Source organism: Vanessa tameamea, chromosome 26 (assembly GCF_037043105.1).
Source record: "Vanessa tameamea isolate UH-Manoa-2023 chromosome 26, ilVanTame1 primary haplotype, whole genome shotgun sequence".
Classification (NCBI taxonomy): Eukaryota; Metazoa; Arthropoda; class Insecta; order Lepidoptera; family Nymphalidae; genus Vanessa; species Vanessa tameamea.
In genome coordinates, this window is record NC_087334.1 from 3,009,396 (window position 1) to 3,027,557 (window position 18,162).

At 38.1% G+C, this 18,162-nt stretch overlaps 1 protein-coding gene across 11 annotated transcripts in view; it reads left to right on the top strand.

The window, feature by feature from the left end:
• The window catches only part of Pmca (plasma membrane calcium ATPase), a 172,159-nt gene extending 153,997 nt beyond the window's left edge, over positions 1–18,162 (top strand). For 8 of the 11 annotated variants that reach the window (XM_064219169.1, XM_064219170.1, XM_064219171.1 and 5 more), the window contains 6 exons: positions 42–240; positions 797–1,008; positions 1,302–1,453; positions 2,293–2,419; positions 13,815–13,883; positions 15,998–18,162. In XM_064219169.1, the coding sequence (XP_064075239.1) occupies positions 42–240; positions 797–1,008; positions 1,302–1,453; positions 2,293–2,419; positions 13,815–13,883; positions 15,998–16,216 (978 nt within the window). In that variant the 3' untranslated portion in view covers positions 16,217–18,162. Of the gene's footprint in view, positions 1–41; positions 241–796; positions 1,009–1,301; positions 1,454–2,292; positions 2,420–6,982; positions 7,112–7,966; positions 10,186–13,814; positions 13,884–15,997 lie in introns of those variants that run through there. The other 3 variants (XM_064219177.1, XM_064219176.1, XM_064219178.1) reach the window with 2 other exon arrangements.

Below are 18,162 nucleotides of genomic sequence, written 5' to 3' on the forward strand. Positions count from 1 at the left end.
TGATGAAAACCGTTAAAGAACTTGATACATGTTTCCCCAAGGCCGTACAAATGTTGTGGGTGAACTTAATCATGGACACGCTGGCGTCACTCGCGCTGGCCACCGAGATGCCGACACCGGACCTGTTGCAACGCAAACCCTACGGACGGACCAAGCCGCTCATCAGCCGGACGATGATGAAGAACATCCTAGGACAGGCCCTCTACCAGCTTTTCATCATATTCATGTTGCTTTTCGTAGGTCAGTATCACGCGAACACAAATAATATGTTCACGAGTAAGAATAATATTAAATACAAGAACTTAATAGTGATGTGTACCAGCTCTGCATAATCAGCCTCTAAGTTGGGTTCCCAAACCCAAAACCGATTTTCGTAGGTAATTTTCATAGCAGTCTCGAGATGTTTCAAACTATTAATAAAACAAAAAATATATAATACATATTATTACTTGGTGGTAGGGCTTTGTGCAAGGGACCGACCGCTCATCGTCTATTCCATATCCAAACAGCAATACTTAATATTTTTGTTTTCCCGTTTGAAGGGTGAGTGATCTTTGTTCCCAAAGTTGGTCGCATTGGAGTCGTATGGAAAGGTTAATATTTCATACGGCGCCAGTGTCTATGCGCGATGGTGACCACTCACCATCAGGTAGCCCATTTGTCAGTCCATCTAATAATTAGACAATAATACTATTGTATTAATCAAGATTTATAATTTATAGCGACTAGAATTTGAAAAAAGTTCACTTAGTGTAACTGTTTAATAGTTTGGTTGAAATAACTTTCATCGGAACAGGCGATAGAATGTTAAACATCCCATCGGGCCGTGGCCAGCAACTCAGCTCGGAACCCTCCCAACACTTCACAATCATATTCAACACGTTCGTGATGATGACCCTCTTCAACGAAATCAACGCGCGAAAGATCCACGGCCAGAGAAATGTGTTCGAGGGGCTTTTTACCAACCCCATCTTTTACTCTATTTGGATCGGAACCGCTTTATCTCAGGTAACATTCGACATATTTCGTTTTTTCTAGTTAGATTATCTATGAAGAGATTTATTAAACACGGTGCAGATGTTCGAACTTCAAGTGGTAAGTTATTTTACCTAAAAATTATAAAATTGACAACGATACGAACTATAAAACTATCCTTAAAACACCACTTAGAATTTATTAAGCTTCACAATATAAAACCGATTCTCAAATTTAAGTACTATTTATGTATTGTGTAATAAACTTGCAGTTACGAAACGCCGTAACCGCCACTCAATGTAATTCCACCGCTGTCCAAATTCCAGGTGATAATAATCCAGTTCGGCGGCATGGCGTTCAGCACGGCGGGGCTCACGATAGACCAGTGGTTGTGGTGCCTGTTCTTCGGAGCCGGCACGCTGGTGTGGGGACAGCTCGTCACCACAGTGCCCACTAGGAAGATACCCAAGAAGCTCAGGTGAGTGAGCTACCGGTGGTTACTAGAAAATATAGTAAGATATATTTCGATTCTTTTAAAAAACTTTAAGAATACTTAATGATTGAATCAATATCGGTTTATAACGATCTTTTTTCTTTATAAAACAAGTACTTTGCTTTCTGTATTTTAATTTAAAGAAAATATATATTATATACTTTTCTTAGGTGTTCCGTCGTATTACAAAATATTATAAAATGTTACTTTTAAAATGACCTGTTACTATTTCTTGTTAAATTAAGTAATTGATATAATACCAGAGTTACCAGTGAATAAAATGTATTGTAAATTAACACACCCATTAACTCCAAGATGTTGTGAGTGGTGCATAAACTTTAAAAGTCGAAGTCACTCTCCAACCCCGCGGACGTCTCTTACCGAAGTTTCCTCTAAGAACACAAAAATGAGGCGCGAGACTGCGTGAGTGAACGTGCCTTACACTGATGACGTCACGTTTCAACACGAGACGCCATCCACAGAGTATATAGTGTAAAAATTAGTTAGTCGTACAGTATATCTTTGTAAATATATATTAATTATTATAAGACTATCATTTATGTAAATTTTCTAAATGTAGCTCGAACCCCATCTGAGATTGATATATATTAGATCTAGAATTTAATTTTTAGATGTCTATTTGCAATAGTTATCTGTCGAACTAGGGATAGAGGTAGGCCTCTTGGAATACTTCTCTCTTGGAATAGATTTCTTGCCAATCTTAGGGCATCGATGAGCGTGTGATGGAATACACAGAAATAAGCAGGCGTCTCTTACCCTCCGGGACATGTCTACCGGCCCATTAATCTTACATCCGCCGGCAGCTGGGGCCGCGGCCAGCCCGACCCGGAGACCATCCAGCCCGGACCGGACTACGACGCCGACCTCGACAAGAAGCCCCGCGCCGGGCAGATCCTGTGGATACGCGGCCTCACGCGCCTGCAGACACAGGTACGAGCCGCGGCGGGAGGGGGGCGTGTGGGGGGCGTGCGGCGGCTGTGTGGCGACTCTGTGCACGCATACTATACCTAACATGTTTAACGTCAGGTTCAATTTCATTGAAAACAGTTCAAAGTCCATTAAGTGATAATATAAAATAATTATTTATTTGTAAAATTAAAATTCACATTTAGTCTCAGATAAAAAAAAATAAACTGTTATTTTTCTTCAAAATCTTTACAATTTTAGAACATTTTTAACACATAAACGTCGTCACATAGTCGCCCGTTTCGAGAAAGCTTTTCTGGCAAAATTAGTCTATCGTATTAAACGCCATTCTCAGCAAAATGGCGTCTGATATGGTCACCGGGTTAATGTGGGAAAATTTGCTTTACCGAAAAGTTATATTGAGCTTAAATTGTGCTGAAATGCAAAAGAAATTATGTGGGTACTATATTTGTTCGCAATATTTTCTAAAGGTTACACTATATAGTTATTTATACAGCTCTTCTTTAAAGAACGATTAAATAACTATTGTTAGGATTTTTTTATAACCATATCTTGCAATTTTTTATATTAATATATTTTAAATATTCATAACTATGTAAGATTAATTATTAACTTTTGCAAATTATGGTTATATAAAATTAAAAAAAAAAAAAAAAAAACAGAAATTTAATTGAACAATTAATTTCGAGATTTGTCATTCATCGTAACTGTAAATAATTAACTTTATAATCGTGTCAGTATTAAAAATAATTAATTATAAAGTAGACTAATTGCAGTTACGATGTATGATTAAATAATTTTGAATAAATAACAATGATAGAAGTGGCAGAAAGTGATCGTGTAGATGAAAGAGGGATAAGTTTTGAGGTTACAGCAGTACTGTTTAAATCTAGCAGTATCAAGTATCAACAGGTCAACACTGCGGATACCGTGGGCATCCTACGCTAAGTCGATATTATTGTCCATTTATATATATATATATATATATTATTTTAATACTTTTGCATACAAATCGATTAACCACCATTTTTCAATACTATGCATATTATCATATATAGAGACCGTCATAGAACAATTGATTATATAGAACGCTAATTCATTTTGTTACACATTATTTGATTTATTGGTTACAGTAATCAGTAAGCCGGATTATTCACAGTTCCGTAATGTCAGTCGTATAACGACTCGAGTTAAAAGTAATCGATAATGAATTCAAACTTTCAGACTTAACGTACGTTTTCATTTTGTTACATTTTAATTATGTTTTTCTTTTTTGTTTTACTTTCACAAGTCGTTTATTTTTTTTTATTTTTTTTCTCACTCTCCTATACTTCTGTTCTATTACGATAGTTATTATTTCCAAGCCCACAGAGAAACACTTTACAGAGTAATGAGTAGTTACGCTATTATTTTGGCCCATTAACGTAGTGGAAAATTGTTCGATCGCTAATTTTATTGATATGATTTTTGATATATTAGTAAATAAATATTAATTAGAATGATAAGAAATTGGCAACCGAACAATGTTAAATAGATTTTATCTTAAAACTATTAATTTCGAACCTGGTTTCATGACATCCTGTTTCTTGACTCTTACGTGCTTTTTCAATATCTCAACTCGACTATACCTTTCAGTCTATAGCTCTCGCTCTCACGTATTACTGTCTCTTTCTGGACGTCATGAAACCGGGCCCAGCCCAGTTAGAAGTACACTAGTTTGTCTAAACATCGCGAGTTACGGCCATGCATGTTCCGCAGTACCGAAATACAGTCTGACGCTTCCCGATAGTTATTTCTTTTATCATTTATATAACCCGTGTTGACTGTACCGCCTCCCCCCACTTCACCCTATTGGCATGCGATTTATGTAGGCTGTGACGATGTTACTTATCCCTCATTGCGTATCCTCAAACAGTTACTATGACTATACCCCGATAGATACTATCACTCAACATCAACCACATCGCGATATGAATATGACTGTTTCTTTTCTCTCTATCTTTTATTTAGTCATACTGACTGTTTGATTTTTTTTTAATTTTTTTTTTACTATTTTTTGTATGTTTTTTAATTTATTATTATAATGAATAGTGTTTTTTTTTGCTTGTGAAACGCCAACCCGATACATCCTCGCTACTGATCCAAAGCAACCCAGCTCTGTTTGAATGAATGAGTTGAAACGCCGTTCGTTTACGATCCCGCTGTCGGTCCGCACGGCGTACCGTACCACTAACATACGTTACCGATATAAATGAGCAGTAACTTGTTAATTTAAATTATTTCTCAAATTTTTTGATTATTTTAAATGTATTATTTTTATATCTGATCGTATTCGGTTACTGCCGTTAAAAGTACGTTAATTTACTTGAGTGTGGCGTGGATTTTTCTTGAACAAGAAATGATTAGTTTTATACCAATTGGAGCATGCCGTGATTGCTCGCCGTACTAACCAAGTTAACCGTCTCGGTCGAACCCGTCTCTTTCCTTTGCCGTTGTATTGTCAATGTTTTTATGTGTTTTTATTTGTTTTTATTTTATTTTTGTTTTGTTTTTCTTTTTGTATGTGTATGTCCTTTTGAGCCGTGTCTCGGGGGTATGTCGTCAGTCAGGGGTGTAAGCGTCAAACTGGACGGCGAAGAGTTTTATGTCTGTAGTTTTGCCTTGCCTTGCCGTTGGAAAGATGCCTTCATTGTGTTATTTTGCCGTATTTTGTTAGGCTTGTTGTAGTGTCCGTATGTATTGTGTATATAGAAGATCATCTTGCCGAGTCGGCGTTTGGTGAGTAACACGTAGAAAATAACACGTTCCGAATAAAAAGGAAATATAACCAAAACAGTGACTTTGTGTAGCTTCCTAACTTTTTGTGTCGATGTTATAGCTGTATCATTAACTACACTACGTCAGCATAAAATATAAATAAATATAAATATATAAATAAAATATAAAATATAAAGTCGATGAACAGCATTAACATCGTCAAAAACTAAACATGTAGGCAAGTTCCTCCTTGGCTCCCGAAATTGGATGTTTAATACTAAAATAAAAAATGGCATGCTAGTAATTTAAGTGTGTGTGTTAACATCAAAGATCCATACTAAAACGTGCGAGATAGTAAACGCGAGCCACCACCATAGAGACGTATGGAATTTGAAATAGATTAAAATTTAAAATATGCTATAAAATTCACATATAAATAATGCAACCATGGTAAATACGTGAATGACGTTAAAGCCATTGTACTTTGGCATATTTTAGGTGTTATCACGGCGACTGATTGGTAGTGAACCCTGGTCCAAGCATCTCTAGGTGTCATTCCCCTGCGTTGTTTAGGCGTAGTGTAGCAGTTGATCTACAGGGTAGCTGAGGCCTCGATTCGACTCCTCTCTTATAATTTTCAGTTCCTCATTCTTATTAAGTTTATTTTATGTTTATTTTTGTTTACGTTGGCACTTCAAGTCATATATCTATCACGTGACACTGGCCGACCGGCCGCGAACATGCCTCATTTTACACCGACACAATTCTCTTTTTGTTTGGTTACCAGCTGGGCCCGCGTTCTTTCGTGTGCATGTATATGTATATACAAGATTATAAAAAACTCAATGTATCTCTCAACTCCCTGGCCGATTCTCTGACCCTAGACATGGTATTATCTGTGAAATTAAACTGTGAAAAGCCGGTTGAAATTAATTCTTCGCCTCACCAAATCTTCATTAGTGCCATTTTGACGAGCGGACAGGACACGACTTATAAATTTTATAACATCGTCGTTAACATCATCGCCAAACACTAATTGTCCCATAATTTTCCATGTACAGACACCAATTGTTCACAATTTTATTATATGTATACTCTATAAACAGTCTGTTTTTCCGTGTTGGCCTGCTTGTAGCTACGACAGATATGGGGACAATTTTGTTCTTTAATAATACTTTTGGGACACAAATTTTTTGATCGTCCCGACGTCATCTGTTTCATCTTAAATAATTATTTTACCTTTTTACATACGATGGCATGTTTTCAAGATCGAATTCGAGGTTTTTTTTTTTTGTTTAATACGAACATTTATTTGACCGATCATTGATTTTTCTTTCAACAAATTAATTTTGAAACAAAGTATTTATTTGGAATGATATTATTTATTAAAACTTAGAAATTAGATTTCATTAATGTTTTCTTAGTATCCAAATCCAATGCATTACTTACAAGCGAATTAAAAGCAAGAACTTTCGGGTCCGTCTATGAATTTACAGGATTCTTCCTCTCTGAGCAATATATCTTCGTCTCATCACTTCATTGATTTTTCTGCACTATGTGCTCAAATTATGTGAAAGTAGTTGAAAGTCAACTACTCCAGAATGGTTTTACCTTGCAATGATTTTCAACTACATAGATGACGTCGGACGAGCAAATCCTCGTACTATGTTCAGACGAAAAAGGGTGACGATATGTCCAGTGGGCATATCGATCTCATAGTCGTCTTCGGTTTTTGTAAAGAGGGGGGAAAGAGTGAGTGTTGTCCCATATCTGGGCGAGCGGTTGTAAAGCTAGGGCTGCGTGGCGTAGGACGGTGTCGAATGGGGCGAGCCGCGCGTCGTAGAGAGATGTTGTTGGCAGCCCCGGCCGGTGTTGGAGACGGAGGTGTAGTGGCGGGCGCGGCGGCTGGCGGCGCGCTGCGTGCGACGGACGCTCACGGTACACCCACCCCTAGCCCTAGCCCTAGCCTAGCCTAGCCCTAGTCTAGCCCTAGCGCTCTAGCGGTTAGCGCCTAGCGTGCCTGACTCCCACACGGCACGCTTGCGGCGAGTCACTCGACACTGTCACGTTTGCGATCGTTTTGTAATCTTAGAGTTTCGCTTAAATTTGCGTTAAAAGCATTTCAAACAAATTTTTCAGAAACGTGTGACCACGGACCTTTTAGGTTTTTTCTAAAGCAACTGCAATCACTATCATAATTGGCTTTTCTGTTTCGTTTTAAGTTGATTTTTTTTTTCGTTTTGTTTGTTTTTTTTGTTCTCTTCTTCTAAAAGATCACTCTTTCGAAAATTTAAAAACACTCAAATCCGAAAATATCACGGCTTTATATTCTATTTTCGTTTAAAGCTTTAAATACCACGAGATGTGTCACGTCGTCGGTAACGGTGATCGATGGCAGTGTCGGAGACTCACCGGAAGCACCCTTATAGATCTGTTCTGTTCGTCTGTTTGCATCTCCCACGTCTCTGGCTGTAGATGTCGCCCTCATCTGGCACCGTCGCCCCGCGCACCCTGTCTCCACTCGCGCTATCGATACTTGGCACTCCGAGCACTCCCCTCCCCGCTTCTTATCTCATGTAGAGTTCTCCCCTCATCGAGGCCACTCGTATCTCGCGGCGGTCGCCGGCACCCGTACGGTCGCGGTCGCGGAAGGAGCCGACCGGTCGGCGCGAGCGGGCGGAACATCCACACCACACTCTTGCGTATCGGTGGCGAGTCGGCGAGTCGGCGAGTAGGCGCGGCGGGTGGCGGGCGAGGGTGTGTCGGAGGCCGTCACCCGTGTGTTGGTTGCAGCTGCGCGTGGTGCGCGCGTTCAAGTCGACGCTCGAGGACCTGGAGGAGCGGCTGTCGGCGCACTCGGCGGCCGGCCTGCGCTCGCGCCTGCGCGCCGCGCCGCCGGACATCGCCTACATCGACGCGGACGACGTGCCGGCCGCGCCGCGCACCGAGACCACCATATTCTGAGCCGCCCGTACTTAACGCGCTCGCGACCCGCGACCCGTCTCGATCTAGTGCGATAAGATTTTTGTTAAGTGTTGAAAATTTAGATCTAGGTAGCCGATAGCAATAAACCGTACGGATAGGCGAGGCCCGACGTCGTTAGGCTCCTAGACCGATCGTGCCTGTTACCGCGCCGGAGCGCTCCTGTACGTTTTCGATTTGTATTATTTTGTGACCTGTTGAAGTTTCGTAATGTTAAAGTTTCCATAGCGCGGAGAGTATTTAGGATTCGGAGGTAGCCTCTGCCGGCCCGAGCCCGCGTAGGTCGAACGACTCCGCCGAGGCGCTCCGACTCGGACGAATTAACGAACACTGCTACTCTAGAGACGATACTGTATGTAAATAAGTTTGTAATTTTCTCGAACGTCTTTATATGTATATCAGAGCAGTGATATTTTGTATAGCTGTTACGAAAAATCGAGAACTTAATCTTAACTCCTTAAAGTAAAAATGTATCTTAACTTTTGACTCTTAAAATTTTACTAAATAACTAATAATACTTAATGAGATTCTCACGAGCTTTTTGTGTGAGTAGTAACGTGTGTACGAGGAGCTCCCTCGACCGTGGGACGACCTCGAGGAGCTCCGATCGGCAGCCTTGGTGTTTTGTTTCATAGTAAATTTTGGGACCACTTATACCCTGTTTCTGCCTAAAACTGGGATACAATTAGATCTACAATTAATATATCAATAACTATATGTTATTTTAATCAGATTATACTTATAGAAGATCACTATGTAATCTATAATAACTATATTGACCTTGTATACGCCTACCTGAAGTTTAATATGAATGGGACACGACGCTTTCCGACTGAGAGAGCTAACGAACGATGTGTGAACTGAACGAAAACCTGTAGAACGTATGCGAAATGTTACGAGAACTATTTACAATTAATAAATTTTCAAGCAAATTCCATAGCATTTTCTTTCAATAGTATTTGTTATGGTGGGGGCCGCCCAGTTTTAGAAAGAACGCTCTATTTCAGATGTTAACGGTAAGTTTAGGTCTGAGTCGAGTAGGCTTCGCTGCAAGCCGCCGCCCGACCACGAAGTAGGTACTCGTCAGTAATCAAAGTACTGTACAGTAGTAGTGACGCATGACGCCCGTGTTGCACGTTCTCTGACGTCTTCGGTACATACACGCTCTGGCTTATGAATTTACGATCTTAACTTCTACGTACAAAACACGAAATCGCTCAGTAGTAGGTTTAACTAACCGACACCTCGTGTCGGAGGTAAATAACGCAAGCCGCCATTTTGTGACTTGCGCGTCAACAAAATGGCTGCCTCTTAGCTTGTAAGTACAGAGTATCTATTGAAGATGTTTTATTTTAAATTTGGTACAAATGTTGTTTTCTTTTTTTTGTAATTCTTAATTAATTTTTGCTTCGCATTTAAAGTGTGATCATGCTTATGTTACAGCATTTTGCATGTATACAGATGTCTGTGAGTATGCACAAGTTTTTTTTTTTTAATTTAAATTAGATGTTTGGTAGACTATTTGATTATATAGTTTATAAATGCTATATATTAATTTTATTTATTATTTACATTGCGTAAACTGAGTCTCAATTTTAACATACTTTATACGCATAGAACGTCAATGTTCATTTTTTTTTTCTTAAATTAATTGTACTTTTCTCATCACAATAACTACCAAACCTCTAAGTTTAGTTTATAAGCAGCTAAAAAAAATACAAAAAAAAAATATCGTTAATTTAATATCTCCACTATTACACCAAAACTAGAAATTAAGTATTAAATACAATTTATCATTTCAAAACTCAAAAAGGAGACCTGTAGATTTTTTTTCATTTATTATTATTTTTTTTTTCTAATTTTTATCGTTGACTCGGTTGTGTAAGTACTTATTTAATAAGTTGATTTCATTATCTTATTTTTGAGTTACATGTAACTACTTTTAGTGTTAAATATACTTATATACTTAACCGGCATATATACAATCATCTTAATATTAAAACTCATTTTAATAAAAGTATTTATTTCAATTGTACCGATATTTCATTTGACAGTACCTGGGGCGATACCGCACTGAGTATACTGCGTCGTGTTCTAGCTCACATACCGGATTCTGTTAACTTATTACGTAGTAGTAGCTTTCCAACACGGTATTTTTCTTTAAACAATATATTTTATATATTTTCATTGCTACTGGATGCCCTGGACTGCCCTCCCCCAAGCTAGTGTGAATGCCCCTATCCTAGTTAAATTTAGGCACTTAATTAGTAACGAAACTGCTACCTAAATTTTTTTAATACATTTTCTATTAACAGCTATTAAAATTCCTCACTTCAAGTAGTTTTGGAATTCTAAAACCAACATACTAAATTTTTTCTACTAACCTTACAGAATACGCTATAATTCTACGCCAAAATACCATAATACAAAAATAATAATAATCGTTTTTCTTTAAAATATTTGGTTTTGGAATGCCGCGAACCCTTTTTCTTTTTTCGTATTGGCAACACCGAGCAGTTTGGTTACAAGTAGTGTAGCTGCGGAGGCCCGTGTGCTGCGGCTCACTGACGCCTGCGTCATGTTGTTTTGCAGCAAAAAGCGGACATATTGGCCGGCCGCAGGATATTTGTCAATAATTATTTGGCGGAGCACAGGAGGATCAGCGTCCAATCCGGCGGCAGCTCCTTGCCAGCACTCAGCCCGGTGTCGCATCAGAGCGATGACTAAAACTAACTAAACACTAAACTAAAATCGACTAAAACATCAAAAGTTTTACACTAAAATTATACAATTTTTTACAAAATTATGGAAGACTTATTTAAACGTGTTTACCAAAAAAAGTTATAATCTAAAAACATTTTTGAATAAAATGAGCTGAAGCTTAATATAATCGTATCGAAGTGATCAAATATTAACTGCCAATAAAAATTAAATAAACGAAGCCTTTAAACATTTTTAATCTTTCTCTAAAAATATAATCTCCGTAAAGAAATCTTTCACTTTTCCGTAAATATCTATTAAACTGTAAATGTAGTATAATTAATTATGACTTGAAAATGTTTACTAAAAATACTAGAATAAGGAAAAATATTAGAAAATTTGCAAAATATAAAATATAGATTTAAAACTTATGGTGCACTGTTTTAGATTGGAATACTTAGCTATAAAATTAATAAAAAAAAACAATCATTTATAGCTAAAAAGTGATTTATATGCACTTATGTTTATTTTTTTACGAAATGGTTATATAAATAACTTTTTTGTAAATATTCTAAATAACATTTTCCTTTTAGTTTTTAATGGATGTTCTATGACGTTGTTGTGTGTTGTGCATATGTAAAAATTTTTATAATGAAAATATTAATTTTCTAACGAATAATTCATGTGCCATATTTATGAATTAATACATTTTTCTGCTACCGAGTGCTTTGAACTTTTAAATAATAAGTGATATTCAAATTTGCTTGATATTATTATTATTTTATTATTTATTGAATGCATTATTAGATGTTTTCGATCAATTTGTGTATAATTGTTACATAGTTTAATATAGAGAAAATCGTCTTTAATGTTTGCGGTATGGGCTGTGCTGCTCTGAATTTTTAGTAATTCTATATTTTCCTGTTAGTTGAATGAAGCCTTCTCGGTGTATATCTCGATGTAATATTTCAATAAACTACTATTAAATGCATGAAGTAGATATTTATTAGAAATAGAATCTTCTATGATTTAAAAGTAGTTAGTTTGTCTATGACACTATACATCATTCTTACCTGGTCTATCGATTTCTTTTGGTTATTTTGTTTATTTTCCAGCCCTTTGCCCACAACAGGAACCGTCTCAAGCAAATTTAAATATCTCGAAAGTGTGATGTGACTTATATAACAATTTGAATATGATATACATATGTTGTTAATATATCGTTTTTTTAACTCTGTAAATGCACTTTGTGTAGTGAAATAATCGCCTGCTATAAAATATTAAGATTAGGTACAATAATGAAAATATTATGCTAAAATATATGGAAAAAAAATCTAATGCGTGTTTTGGTGTACACCAAGTGATAGTTATAAAAGTTAAACTTTTATCAAAAAAAAATTAATATTACGCTTATAGTGGTTTTCTTCACGCCAATAGATTAAAACACTTTAAAATAAAATAGCAGAGCATGATTTTCTGCTACAGAACCAACGAACTTGGTATAAACTGGTACTCTGCTGTTCTACTGCTTCTTGTCTCTTATTAAACCTTAGTAATAAAGTATCTCTACTCCAAAGTAACTTTCATTTCACCCCGTGCCTCGTTGGGAGCTGCATTATAAGGTAACTGGCCGTCTACGGAAGTGTACTGTGTCCTTAATGTTGGCCAAGTGTTAGATGTTCTCGTCCAACATTGGCCAGAATGTTTGTTGTACGATAGCTCAATGTTAGAGACCGCTTAGCTTGTCTAGTGTTAGCGACACAGCATGATCTCTTAGAAATGCCGGTGAAAAATTATTAAGCAATTGATTCGTTTACGAATAAGTTATTTATTTGTAAAATATTTATACGTAAGTTATTAACAGTCTTAATAAAATTTCACCAACAATACGAGGACACTTCGTTTGCTGTTCAATTATGTTTCGAAGTAGATGCTCAGCTTTGATCTTAGATTTAGTATCACGAAGTATATTTTGTTGTTAGATTCATAGAAATGTGGGGACGAAAAAATGATCTGTGACGAAAATCGGTATAGAATAGGTTGTTCATTCATTTGCCATCACCCTATTCATAGTGCTTATATATTTTAATTTATACGTAGTTATAAAATGTTTTACAATTATAATAGATATCTGGTATGTGAGCGACTCCGTCAATAAAATGTGTGTGCTTATTAGATCGTATCGCATGAAGATAATCGATATGGAACACACGATTGTGTGTGCAAACACACCGAACACGGACACACACGCACAGAACAACAAAATGATTTGTTTAATTGAAATCAGTGCTAAGCTTCAATTCGCATTTATTTCGATCGAGAGCTATTTATGTAAATTTCGATCAATGTTTTTATATTGTATTTATGATTTTATTATGTTTATTATTATTATTTATAAAGAAATATGGATGTAACGGAGCCCTGGATGGAATTGTATAGACATAGTTATTAAGTGCACAACCCATGAATGTGCTTCTTAAGGTTATAGGAAGACCCTGCGTTATTTTAGTTAACCTACTCTATTTTTTAATTTATCTTCTCCCTGAGACCTGTATATCGCTTCGCGAGGCACTGCTTCCGACAGTCCCCGAGTTTGTACGACTCAATAACGCTCTCTGCAATATCTTTCACTGCTATTCTATCGGACGCTATTTTTACCTTAATTTTTTTATTATGACCATTTTTTTTATCGATTTATTTTTAAGTAACTTTAGTTTTTATTTTACTTGATTTTATGTGCATATAATTTAATTTCTTATTTTTTAATCTTGTTTTCTTTTTTTTTGTAATATTTGTAAATATACCCTTTTAAATTTTTAATTTTTGCATAGCGTTCGATCGTAAGCACCACAGTTATCTCAGCGCAAGGCGCGTTCCGCCACTCTTCGTGTCGTATATCTTTTTACTTCATGTTCTTGTTTTCGTTTTCTTTTCCATGAATCCCCATTGCACACGGAAGGTCATAGGTGGCGAGTTACAAGAGCGCTTGATTCCTGTGCCCTACAGCAAGACTTCTACCGATCAAGCTGTAAGATTATAAAACAAAGCCTGCTCTTTCACTCACAACTACGTTTGTTTTTACTTTGTCCTTACTGTTTCGTTTTACTATTTACTGTACTCTACTTACAAATGTTTCATCCGTTATTGTTCCGTTTTCTTTCCACACTGACCCTTTAACTTCTCTCTTATCTATAACATGTATATTATATATAATTGTATTATTGCTTTATTTGAAATTAATCGGTCAGTGTTCAGCTTGCATGCTACTCATTACGAGCATGGATACAAGTGCATGTTCCACGTTATACGAAAGGGTTCCGGAACAAGTTATGTGTTTGATGTCGACATGTCTCATCCATTCACCGCCCAACACCGATCACAATGTTTTCATGGTTAAAGATTTAGAGTAATATTATGGAATTGAATTTAAGATTTAATCAAAGTATGTGAACATTTTATCTTAACTTTGTATAAAGTATTTTTTACAAAAAGATGATATCATATTGTTTAAGAATTTCAAGAATATAATTATTGATATCGAATATTCGCTGATACCATAACGCTTTTGTAGATCAAAGACTAGTTGTTTTATATTTTCATATATATATAATATAAATTTTTCTCACTTTATTTGAATGAAAAATGAAACTAGATTTTGGGGCACTTTTAGATTTTTTTCGGTATAAATTTTGATAATCTTAACGAAATGTAAAAAAAAATCATCATCATTCGTAGCAGCTGAAGTAGATGTATGTATATATTATTTTGCCTCATTTTTGCACATAAATAAACAAAATCAGAGCTCCATAAAAAATGCATAACGCGTCAAGGATTCGACATGGAAGCTTTCATCAAATAAACATTGGACTCCATCGTGATACAGGCTTTTAGATTTAAAATCCTTAAGGGTAGCATAACGCTTCTGAGACACATCATAGAGCGCGTGGTTTGGGAAGATTTAAATCGTCGGGTGTAATAGCTTTGCTTAATGTCCGGGACAAACAGATACGTGGTCAATGTTGCTTCATATGTGCGTAGCGTAAGCTTCGCGAGTAGCTCACATAGAGAAGGTCGATGAAATGCAGTCACAGAGCATAAATGCATGGAACCACTGACACCGACACGCCACTTTTAACGATTGCGACGATGTCTGAACAGAGACTGACGAGGGCAAGTAGGTCATATTTCACTGCATGGCATGCGAGGAAGCGGGTGGCCTCGCCGGCACCTCGACCTGCAATGGCGGACTTACACAATATTTGGAGAGGGGGTCAAAAGATCTGTACGATAATTGAAGAATCATTGAGTCACCTTTTTTGGGGGCCCTTTTAACCCCTTCTCTGGACCTGCGCGTGGATTATCTGTGACTGGAATTTTGAATTACCTACCGCTTCACGCCTTTCTTTTAATGGCTCGGTGTGCTTCTATTTATGTTTTCCAAACAATGTACATTTTTTCATTTATGTGAGAGCGCTCCCTTCTGATTTACTCTTTTCCGTTTCCATGGCAAAAACAAGCTAATTTTAACGAGATCAGTCAAATATTGGATTTTCAATAATGCATATTTTGTTGTTGTTTTCGCCATGAAAATATCGTTGTGGTGAATCAAAAGGCGTCGCTACTCTGTTATAACTGTATAGCTCTGGCTCACTATTTCAAATTTAATTTTATGAAACGTTCCAATGTATATGTTTTTTTAAATATAAAACCAATGGAACGGATTCAGTCCAGTAAATGTTCACCGTTCTACGTGTTGCGCAGCACACCATTGGCACATCCTGTAAAAAATCCAAATTGAACCCACGTGTGACTGCAATTCTGTTTTTGTCTTTCCACATACTACCTCGTCGATGGACGAGTGCGTAAATTTTTTCCTGGAAATATATTAATTTTCATAATCGTTCATAATGTATTGAACGCAAATCGTCCATGAGCGAGTCAGTATAAAAATGATTGATACATGATGCTTTTAAATATTTCAAGTCTGTCTGGTTTTTGGATTTTCCAACTCTATCACTCAAACTCCAGTTGAATGTCTGTCACTCAATGCAAGTATCGTGTATCAAGAGTGAGTTTTTAAGTGAGCCAGAGCGCGATATCCTCGCGTGTGAGATGCGAATAAGCGGTGGGTTGGGTGCGCAGATCCGCGTGGTGAACGCGTTCCGGCAGGGGCTGGACTCGCGCGGCTCGCTGGCGGACGCGGCGCTGGCCGAGGCGCTGCGCAAGCAGACGGCGCTGTCCAAGCGCTACTCGCACTCGTCCAGCGTGGAGTACGCGGACGCGCCGCGCGAGCAGCTGGCGCCGCACGACCTGGACGTGGAGCGCCTGTCGAGCCACAGCCACACCGAGACCGCCGTGTAACCGCCCCCGCCGCCCACGCCCGCCGCCCGCCGCCGCCCGCCGCTCCGACCGTCGCCTCGACCGTCGCCTCGACTGCCCCGTCGCGCCGACGACTACGATCGTGTATAGGATGATATTTTTTAAAACGAGCATGCGCGTATTCGTTTCGACCGCGGCGGGCGCCGGCGGGCCCGCGCGGACCGACCGCTCGCCGCCGCCGGTGTTGAGCATGAGTTATTGTTAACTAGTGTGTTTAATTATTCGATTGTTTTGAAAATATTTTATTATTATACGCGTGCGCCGAGTCGCGCGCGTCTGTTGAACAAATAAAAATATTGTCTAATTATTAATTTTAGATTTAAGCGCGAGGACGAGCGAATGGGCGTGTGTTTTTTGAAAATAAAATAAAATTTTCGCGTAGCATCGTGTCATCTCTTACACGGAATGAAATGTTTTATATTGCTTTTGTCAAAGACATGTTGTGGTGCGCCTCGGGGAGGGGGCGGGTCCGCACGGCCGCCTCGACTCATCCTTTTGTATAAAGTTATTTCATTTGTAGCGCAGCATCATCGTTTGTACGTACGCCGAGTGATATTAGCGGCGCGCTCCCCGGCCCCCGCCCCACCCGCGCGCCTTGTATACTTAACTAAATTATTGAAGTATTAGTTAAGGTGTTTGTTATAAATTTCAATAACTTTTTGTTTTTACAACCTTTTCCCCTAAGTCTAAGTATACATTTAAGTCATATCTCGAAGCGTAGACGCATCAACAGAAAAGTTTCTATACAAGAACCGATTTGCGCTTTCTTGTGTAAAAACCGACGTAGTCCACTTTAAACATCTTCGAAATGTTTAAATAGAAATAAACATTAAATTGTATAGCTGAAGGTATTTATTTGTAATGCTAGTCTCTTATGAAACAAAAACTAATTATTCAATTATTATAATGTACTTATTGATTATTGATAAATACTTCAAGTTTATTAAACAAAATATAGTCTACGATGTAAAGAATTGGTTTTGGATTTTTTTCTCTACGAGCAATAGCGACGCGTCGCACCGGCCCCGTGTCGCGAACGTCGAATATATAACGCGCGACCGACGAAATGCGTGACGACGGAACACTGACCGACGAACGCGACCGACACTGTCCCTGAGACGACAGTCCGCGGCCGACGGCGCCCGGGGCCGGCGGCGCGTCCGCGCAGACATAGGCGACGTAGGATCGCAGCAGTGGCATTTTCGACTTATAAAGTAAGACATGTACTTAATGGACCTAGTGACGAGTTAAACCGACAGTCGCACGACAGCGGCCGACCGCTCGCAGCCCACTTGTTTTTATTAGTAATATATAAAATAATAATAAATGATGATCGAGCGACTTAGAGAATCAGCAATGTTCAATTTTGTATAGAACGTTTCATAGTAGCGGTATTGAGAGTTGTTACGTTTTATTTTGTGAGGTATGTAGGCGCGTTCCGTTGCACGTGAGCTGTGCCTCGACTAGAGCGTAGAGCGACGGACGTCGTCGCCCTCGTCTGGCCGCGACGGACGGACGGACGGGTGGCGCGATCACTACTAAACTATTAAACAATCTTGTAAGTAATCAAGTATTAGCTTCGAATCAATAAAGCCTTTTTAAAAAAACTTAGTTAAAAAATGAAAACTATTGAAACTTCACATGTTTAATAATAATATTAGTTACGGTTTCAGTGACTAGAGAGGTCATGGTAAAGTTTTGTGTATAACGTTGCTATATTTTCGTTGATATTCGTTATGTACCACGAGTTTTCCGATGAAAGACATAAAATTAGGAGTCTACTGTGTAGTAGGGCGCGGGGCTGCCCGCCTCCTACCTAACAACCGATTGTTTTGACATGACAGTCTGCCACTAACCATTTTAGGTGATAAGTCCCATTGTTGTATTTTTCGTCTCACAATAAATGAAAATCTATTTTATTGTTTTTA